General features: G+C 37.0%; 2 protein-coding genes across 2 annotated transcripts; both read left to right on the top strand.

Moving 5' to 3' along the window:
• Window positions 1-1,717: 1,717 nt before the first annotated feature.
• Window positions 1,718-3,697, top strand: LOC108319920 (pectinesterase). Its single transcript, XM_017551228.2, has 2 exons — window positions 1,718-2,856; window positions 2,939-3,697. Exons 1-2 carry the CDS (start codon window positions 1,893-1,895, stop codon window positions 3,634-3,636), a joined length of 1,662 nt encoding a protein of 553 aa, XP_017406717.2. The 5' UTR covers window positions 1,718-1,892; the 3' UTR covers window positions 3,637-3,697.
• Window positions 3,698-4,860: 1,163 nt separating this feature from the next.
• On the top strand, window positions 4,861-7,010 carry LOC108319899 (COBRA-like protein 10). Its single transcript, XM_017551200.2, has 2 exons — window positions 4,861-5,434; window positions 5,599-7,010. Exons 1-2 carry the CDS (start codon window positions 4,861-4,863, stop codon window positions 7,008-7,010), a joined length of 1,986 nt encoding a protein of 661 aa, XP_017406689.2.
• Window positions 7,011-9,489: the final 2,479 nt, after the last annotated feature.

Below are 9,489 nucleotides of genomic sequence, written 5' to 3'. Positions count from 1 at the left end.
TATATAAATATATAAAATACGTTAATATTATTTTAACTAATAATCTTATTTTGATTATTTAACTTTAAAAAAACTTAAATAAAATTCATTAATAGTGATGAAGATTATTTGTTAAGGGTTTTATCTTAGAAGTATGTTGCTACAGTTTTTTTTTTTCGTCTTACAATCAAGTAGATGTTAGATTGTGTATTTTCCTTCGTATTTATAATATAATCTAATGAATTCAATTAAATTTTAAATTACTCTATAATAAAATAATTAATAACATTACTGCAGTGCAAGTTTTAAAACACCTTTCATTATCATAAAATAATTAATCTCTAAAATATTGTTTTAATAATTAAATAAATCTATATTATAAACAAAATTGACCGTGCAATTTTATATATAAACTTAGAAAACAAGTAGTATATATTTATATAATATTAAAAGTTTAAATAGGATACAATCATTTATTTTTTATTATTTATCCAGAGGTGCAGAGGATAAAGTACTGCTAAAGAACTGCTTTGCACAGAAAAGTAAAGGAGAGAGAAAAAAAGTTAACCCCGTTAGTCTGTATTTAACGGAAAGGACTTGATTGAAGCAAATTTTATCACGTTTGGACGAAATTGAAACTTTTAAACCACGTTTGAACGAAATTGAAATTTTTTTAAAAGGGTGGACGAACTTGACACACTACACCCAAACTAGGGACAAAGAAAGCAAAGCCGTGAAAGCCGTGAATATCGGAAAGAACCTAAGAATCTTAGGTACACTGTACCATGAAATTAAGGGAAGAAAAATAATATTTTAAAATTCATAAATTGTTTACATTCAATATTATTATTATTATTTATAATAATTTTATTTTTATATTATATGTCAAATAAATATAAAAATATGTCGCCATTGTGGAGAAAAAAACCCTCTGTGCAATGTTTTTAACACATGTGGTCTAACTTTTCTTAAAAGTTTAATAATAATGCAGTTTTCCTTGTAAGGGATCATATGTATGTTCCCTCACAACCCTGCAGCAAAATCTACACTTATAAGAAAATTTTAGTTAATTTTTTCAACAATGTTAATGATTAAATATTTTTATTTAGTAGATATTTTGTTTAAAAGAGAATTCATTATTGAGGTAAAAGTTGGAAAAAGTCCAAAACAAAAGTCTGAACGATTTGTAACATTTTGAACTTAAACCTTATATGTTTCATACTGCTTTACCAATTAAACTATATAAAAAAGCAAAACTTTAATTTTTTTGAGCACATCATACGAACGTTAACAATTATAGAAATTTTGTTCTTCTCAAAAGCATATAAGACTAAAAGTGTACGCTTGACAAAAAATAAAATAAATCATATTATGCATATTTCAAATCTACAGAAATTAGGTGATTCAGATCGTGCTCATTGACTTTAAAAAGTTCTGCAGCTTGTTCCATATTTGAGCACCTTTTTACAATGACTTTTGTAAGCCCACTTATAAAAATCTTATAATTATTACAAAGAAATATGCATAAATCTATATAATTCAAGATTAAAAAGAAAGAAAAAAATCTAATGTTTTACCACTTAGTACTTGTAGCGTCTTCTTCCTTCAAATCTTTTGTTATCCTCCTCATCATGAAGGAATAAATAAACGAGTGGTATTTTGCAAACTGGGACCTGCAACTGATATTTCTTGTTCAATCGGAAAAAAATATTTATTAGGTGAAGTAAAAAAAAAAAGGAAACTTTGTAAGAGAGTCCATACTTGCATCACTGTAAAACTAAAAAGACAGAAGAGATATTTCAGAGAGCAAGTCACATGGTATCCTCGTTAGGAACGACTGGTTGAATTCATTCATCTATAAGTACAGTGAAGCAAAAAACAGATAAGCAAGAGCAGACACACTGATCAGAAGCATGGCAATGCACCAATCTCTGTTAGACAACAACCCTAGAAAATCCGTTTCCAAAACTATATGCTTAATCTTCTCTGTAGCTGTTGTGCTAACTTCATCAGCTCTTATTGCTTCCTATCTCTCAAAACCCTCTCCCTTATTCAACCACGGCATTTCTCACCGTGTTTGTGATCATGCAATTGATCCTTCAGCCTGCTTGGCACATGTCTTGGAAGTGGAACAAGATCCGATGTTCGGTGCCACACAAAACCACAGATTCGGATTGCTCCAATCCTTTTTAATGAAATCCACCTCACACATTGAGAGAGTGATAGGGGCAGCCAACGCTATGAGGGTGAGGATGAACAATCCAGGAGAAGAAGCCGCCTTGCGGGATTGCGTGGAGCTGATGGAGTTGTCCGTGGACAGAGTTTGGGACTCAAAGGCCAGCCTAACCAAAGGGACCACTGATTCGGCGCAAGATGCCCACACTTGGCTGAGCAGCGTGCTCACCAATCACGTAACTTGCTTGGAGGGACTGAAGGGGCGAGCTCGAAGGGTGATGGAGGCAGAGGTTCAGGACTTGATCTCGAGAGCAAGAAGCTCTTTAGCCATGTTCGTTGCTGTTTTGCCTCCAAATCCGGAGGTTGAAGTCGTGTCGCTAAATGGGAAGTTTCCCTCATGGGTGAGAAGCAAGGATCGGAGGCTGTTAGAGTCTTCGGCCGGAGAGATCAAGGCGAACGTTGTGGTGGCTCAGGACGGGAGTGGTGACTTTTTTACTGTTGCGGAAGCTTTGGCCACGGTACCCAATAAAAGCAAGAAGAGGTATGTTATTCATGTGAAGAACGGAACATATACAGAGAAACTTGAAATTGGTAAGAAACAGAAGAACGTCATGCTGGTGGGTGACAGCATGGATTTAACTATAATCACCGGAAACGTGAGCGTCACCAACGAAACGAGCACCTTTCACACTGCTACTGTTGGTACGGATCTTCCTCTTTTTTTAAATTTTGTACACGTATTGGGCCTATTTAAACCTAACCTGCTGATAATGGGTTTATGCAGCGGCGGTTGGGGATGGGTTCATAGCCCAAGACATTTGGTTTAAAAATTTTGCAGGCCCAGAAAAGCACCAGGCAGTCGCACTTCGCGTGGGCGCTGATCAATCCGTGATAAATCGTTGCCGCGTGGACGCATATCAGGACACGCTCTACGTACATTCCAACAGACAGTTCTACCGCGACTCCTACGTTACGGGCACCGTTGACTTCGTCTTTGGAAACGCAGCTGCCGTCTTCCAGAACTGTACGCTGGAGGCCCGAAAGCCCATGAAAGGTCAGAAAAACATGGTGACGGCCCAATCACGAACAGATCCAAACCAAAACACAGGAATTTCAATTCAACAGTGTAACATCTCCCCCAGTGAGGATCTTAGGCCCGAGATAAAGTCTTTCAAAACATATCTGGGCCGGCCGTGGCAGAACTTCTCGAGGACTGTTGTTATGCAATCCTTTCTGGACAAGCATATTGACCCAGAGGGATGGTCGGAATGGGATGAGAAACATAAGAGCTATTTGGAAACCCTGTATTATGGAGAGTACATGAACAGAGGACCTGGTGCCGGTACCGGTGGAAGAGTGAATTGGACTGGTTACCACATCATCAAAAGTGCAGCCGTGGCCAACCAGTTCACAGTAAAAAACCTCATCCAAGGCGATGTTTGGTTGAAGAACAGTGGGGTCAACTTCATTGAAGGTCTATAAATGTTGCCTATGTGCTTCTATGTATCAAATGCCATTATCCAATAAAACAGACTTTCGGAAATTCTCTTTACACAAACTTTTCACTAGCTTTCTAACGACATTATCCAATAAAAATAATAAATTTTTTTTTGACAATATTTTAATACCATCTAGGTATTATTGTGATTAGTTCATATTGGTATTTATGATTATTATTATTAATTATGTGAGTAATTTTGGATTAATCATATAATAACACATGTTAAAATGATATCAAAGTATCATTATCTTTCATTGCTCAATTCTAAATATAACTTGTTACCAATATCACTTTTTTCTATTTTCTTTTCACCTTCTGTCCACTGAATTACTCCTCTTAAATAAAAATTCCTTTAATATCAATGTTTTAAATTAATATAAAAAATAATATAATTTAACTAAATTAATAATTATTATTTTATTAAATAAAATAAAATTAATGTATATATAATTATGTAATATATTATAAAAAAATTAAATACTCTACAAATTAATAATATTTTAATAAAATAAAAAAAAACTTGAACGTTGTGACATACCCATTTAACATAATTAATTAAAAAATGATATAATTTAATTAAATTAATAATTATTATTTCATTAAATAAAATAAAATTAATTTATATATAATAATGTAACAAATTTAAAATAAATAAATAAATAAATAATATCTATATATTTATGTAAAATATAATAAATTAATAAACTAAAAGTTAAAGAAAATAAAAAAAAAACATAAACTTAGAAACCCTCCTGTGGTTATGCAATCCTTTCTGTACAAGCATATTAGGAAGGTCTATAAATGTTACCTATGTGCTTCTGTGTATCTAATGCCAATATCCAATAAAACAGTTTATAGGAAATTCTGTTTACAGAAACTTTTCACTATCTTTCTAATGCATGATATGATATATATAATATAAACTCCTTTTTATCTTGACTTTCACATAAATAATTAATATTTGAAATTAAGCGTATACATAATAAAGAATATTTTTTTATACCATAATGTGATGTGGTGAGTTTTAAAATGGGCTTTAGTCGTTATCTCCGCCAAAATCATCGCAGACTTAAGGCTGATGTTGCAGTGTGACTTATTCTTCACCCATATTTGGAGTCTCCATGCACTTCACTTCCTTCCTCTACAGAACACTACTTCTCACTCTCTATATCACCCCATCCATTTCTCTTTTCTTCTTCCACCTCATGGCGAACACATTATCGCCATATCTATCACCGTCGTTATCAGTAGCAGCGATAGTAGTATTGTCGGTTTCATGTGGAATATTAATTCAGGAATGCGAGGGCCAGGACCAGCAAGCCAAGGCTTTGCCTCCAGCAGGGGAAACTTGTAACGGGATTTTCATTTCCTATGACTTTCTCAAACGAACCAAAGAATACCCTCACGTGAAGAATGTGACGGCGCAGTCCTGGGCCTTCAGTTCCACCGCATCAGTTCTCAACACAGGTAAAGAAGTGTTTAAGGCATGGAAGCTGTTCATAGAGTTTCAACACGACGAGATTCTAGTCTCCGTCGGCGGAGGCAATATAGAAGAGGCAACCGAGTTCCCCGCTTCGGTAGGAAATGGCACTACCTTCGTCGGAGCTTCTCAGCCAGACTTGGATAGCGCAATCAACACAGCTCAAGATTTAAGCCAGATCCAAGCCGTCATCGACCTTACCGGTACCCAGTTTGGAGTAAAGCCCCCTACGGTTCCTATGCCAAAAACCATCAAGTTGGTAAACGATGGTTACAAATGCCCCAAACCAACTACCCACAGTGAGTAGTCTTATGATTCTCCAATTTCAATGATTTATAATAAGCTTTTGTCGATAAAAAGTAGTTTGTTTTGAAAAATGTAAATGTTTCCGACAGTAGCAGATGATAATACAGCGCGTTGTTTGAGTTGTAACCTAACTACTGAAAATCATGATGTTCCGCAGAAAGTTCCATGTATGCATGCTGCAAAAAGGACCTTAAAGCCAAGACTACAGTTGCCAAGAAGACAAAATTCTTGGCACGGCAAAAAGGGGATCTTCTGATATCCTATGACGTTACTCAAGTGTATGACGATAATTATTTGGTTCAGGTGTTGATGGAGAACGAACACTTTTTGGGACGGTTGGATCATTGGAACTTGACGTGGGAGTGGACAAGAGGGGAATTTATATACTCCATGAAAGGTGCCTTCACACGTGAGATAGAGTCCCTAGGTTGCATCAATGGCGAGGCAGGAAAGTATTACGCGGGATTGGATTTCTCTAAAGTGCTTAACTGTCAGAAGAATCCTATAGTGAGTGATTTGCCTTCAGAGAAATATAACGACAGTGAACTTGGAAAGATACCTAACTGTTGCAAAGACGGAAATCTTTTACCCATCATTATGGACCCCAGCAAATCCAAGTCTGCTTTTACGATGCAAGTGTACAAAATTCCACCTGATTTAAACAAAACGGCAATTTACCCTCCTGAGAAATGGCAAATTACGGGCATTCTGAACCCACATTACAAATGTGGGTTACCCAGAAGAGTGGAGCCTGCTCGATTTCCAGACCCCAGGGGACTCGAAGCAACGGTTATTGCCATTTCAAGTTGGCAAATAGTCTGCAATATCACTAAGCCAACCAAAAGGAGCACTCGCTGTTGTGTTTCTTTCTCCTCTTATTACAATGACTCCGTAGTCCCTTGCAACACCTGTGCCTGTGGCTGTGATTCTGCAAAGACCAAAAAATGCAATCCCAATTCTCCGGCAATGCTTCTTCCTGCAGAAGCTCTTCTTGTACCCTTTGAAAACAGGTCGGCAAAGACAGTTGCTTGGGCCAAAATGAAGCATTTTACGATTCCCAAAAGATTACCCTGTGCTGACAACTGCGAAGTCAGCATAAACTGGCATGTGGTTTCCGACTACAAAGGTGGGTGGAGTGCTCGAATCACTATGTTCAACTGGATGACTACCCAGTTTGAGAATTGGTTCACCGCCCTCCAATTCAAGAAGACTCCTCGCGGCTACCAAGCAGCATATTCTTTTAATGCAACGACCATTCCAAAGCTCAACCATACTATTTTCTTGCAAGGATTTATCGGAGCAAACTATCTTATAGCTTTGGACAATAAATCAAACCCACATGTTCCCGGAAAACAACAATCCATTATTTCCTTCACCAAGAAGTATTCACCAAATATCAAAATTGCAAAAGGAGATGGGTTCCCTTCCAAGGTCTTTTTCAACGGCGAAGAGTGTTCTCTTCCTACCAGATTCCCTGTCAAAAGTGGAAACCAACCTAATGTTGTTGTAGATTTAGCATACCAACTCTTGTTTTTCGCTTTGGCTTTTACAATCACTCGAGTGCTGTAACGACATCCTATTCTTATGAACAGTTCCATTAGACAGGTTTATGTTATGTGTGCTCTCCATCTCTATCTCTCTATCAAAAAAGGAAAACGTTTCTCCAACAACAGATTTTTCACAACAATTTGACAACAACACGTGTTTCACTCTCATTGGTTGTTTTTATTAAATTTTGTTTAAAGATTCATTTTGTTTTGGAGGGCATTTTTGGAATAATTTTCAGAAACTTTTTGGCGCTTTTCAGAAACCCTGCGAAAGTCTCTTTCCTCCTTTTCGAAACTTTCTTTCCCCCTTTTCGAAACTCTCTCTCCCCCTTTTCGAAACTTTCTCTCCCCCTTCACCGAAAGATCCTTCAAAACTCTATCTCCATCATTGAAGTTCATTCCTTTGAAACTCTCTCCGTCATTGAAGTGGTGTCTCTGTCCACCGTTGTTCGTCCGTCGCTTGGGTCCACCAGTGTCTTTGGAGGAAGTCGTCTCTCTCTCTCTACGCCATTGAAGTGCTTTCTGTGCGCCATTTCTCCAAAGCTCTCGTTTTTCCGCTGGCACCGTTGTTCCTTCGTCCCTTAGGTGCATTGTTCCTTCCTCTTTGGTTAGCGAGTGGTTTTGTTGGCATCATTTCTCCAAAGGTATTGTTTTTTCGTATAAACAACCTATAAACAATGGTGCAGAACGTCACTTCTCAACCTATAAACAACCTTCGTGGGTCTTCCATCCACATAGGACTCACCAAACTCGAAATTGCTTGTTATGGACACCTTAAACCATGGCCAACAGGGGGATCAATCCATAAAAACTTGAAAACACAGTCGTCAGGACTGCTGGGGAGTGCTTCAGCCATGTCTGGGTAGCACTCCTTAACTTTTGGTACAAAAGGGGATTTTTCCACTGGTCCTGGTAATCGATTACAAGTGCATCATTCCTTTGTCAATGGTGCAGAACCTTACCTCTCAACCTATAAACACCCTTCGTGGGTCTTCCATCTACATAGGACTCACCAAAGTTGAAATTGCTTGTTGTGAACGCCTTAAACCATCACCAACAGGGGGGATCAATCCACAAAACCTTGAAAACACAGTCGTCAGGACTGTTGGGGAGTGCTTCAACCATGTCTGGGTAGCACTCCTCAAGTTTTGGTACAAAAGGGGATTTTTCCACTGGTAATCGATTACCAGATCCCTGTAATCGATTACAACAACATCAGTCCTGTGTCAATGATGACGAACAAACAATGATCATGCACCTCACCTCAGTTGGCGAAAACCACCTAAATGGACATTTTTTTTGAAGAAATCAATGACCTAACCTCATTATTGGTGCAGGGAGCACACCCAACAACATTTAACTCACTCACTCATCTCAAAAAATGAAAAATTCAACAAAAATAGAGAATGGGGAGTAATGTTCATCTAGCTAGGGAGTACAGTTGAAGTTTATGTACAAAATACCCATTTTCCTTTGGTAATCGATTACAGGGGTCTTGTAATCGATTACCAGAGGAAAAAGGGTAATTTGTACAGAAACTTCAACTGTACTCCCGAGCTAGATGAACACTGCTCCCCAACTCTGTTTTTCTGACCTTTGTTACTTGTTTTGTTCTTAAATTTCTCCACCGAACTCCAAATGACTTGATTCTTGTTTTGTTAGAATCTAGACTCAAAGAGCTTTCCAACAAAACAAGAATAAACTCATTTGGAGTTCGGTGGAGAAAGTTTTGAGGAAAACAACCAGCAAAAGTCAGAGGTGGTAGAAATATATAAAATGTTAACTTTAAGGAATTAACTGCACCTACTCAGATATCCAAAAATTATAAATTAGTAGTCATTGGAAAATTTTTTGAGTATATTATCTAATAAAAAAAGAATCACATCATTTGGAGGTCTGTGGAAAAATTTATGATTAAAATTGTCAACAAAGGTCAAAGTTGACAGCATGTTATCTTATACGTATATCTTTCCCTCTTAGAGCATGGGGAGTACTGTTCATCCAGGTGGGGAGTACAGTTGAAGTTTCTGTACAAATAACAATTTTTTCTCTGGTAATCGATTACAAGACCCCTGTAATCGATTACCAGAGAAAAAATTGTCATTTGTACAGAAACGTCAACTGTACTCCCCATCTGGATGAACAACACTCCCCAGGGTCATTTTTCTGTTCCTATGGGTGATTTTTTTCTATTTTTGTCATTGTAATTGATTGACAGGGGCTTTTATAGGTGTTTAAACCAAGGTAGTTCAACTGGACTCCCCATGATGGTTTTGCCTGTGTTTTTGGTGACTTTTTTCCAATTTTTGAGATGGTTGAGTGAGTTTAATGGTGATGTGTATCAAATCCATTAACATTCTATGATGAGAACATATTTTGGTTCAATCCATGAATATTAACATTGAAAAAATATGTTGTGAATTGTAAATGTTCAATACAATCTATTACAATAATTTTTTAAAATATTAACGTCAGCATGATTGGAAAGTGGACATTCCATA

Source organism: Vigna angularis, chromosome 10 (genome assembly GCF_016808095.1).
Source record: "Vigna angularis cultivar LongXiaoDou No.4 chromosome 10, ASM1680809v1, whole genome shotgun sequence".
NCBI lineage: Eukaryota > Viridiplantae > Streptophyta > Magnoliopsida > Fabales > Fabaceae > Vigna > Vigna angularis.
This window is presented reverse-complemented; position numbering and strand designations above follow the sequence as displayed.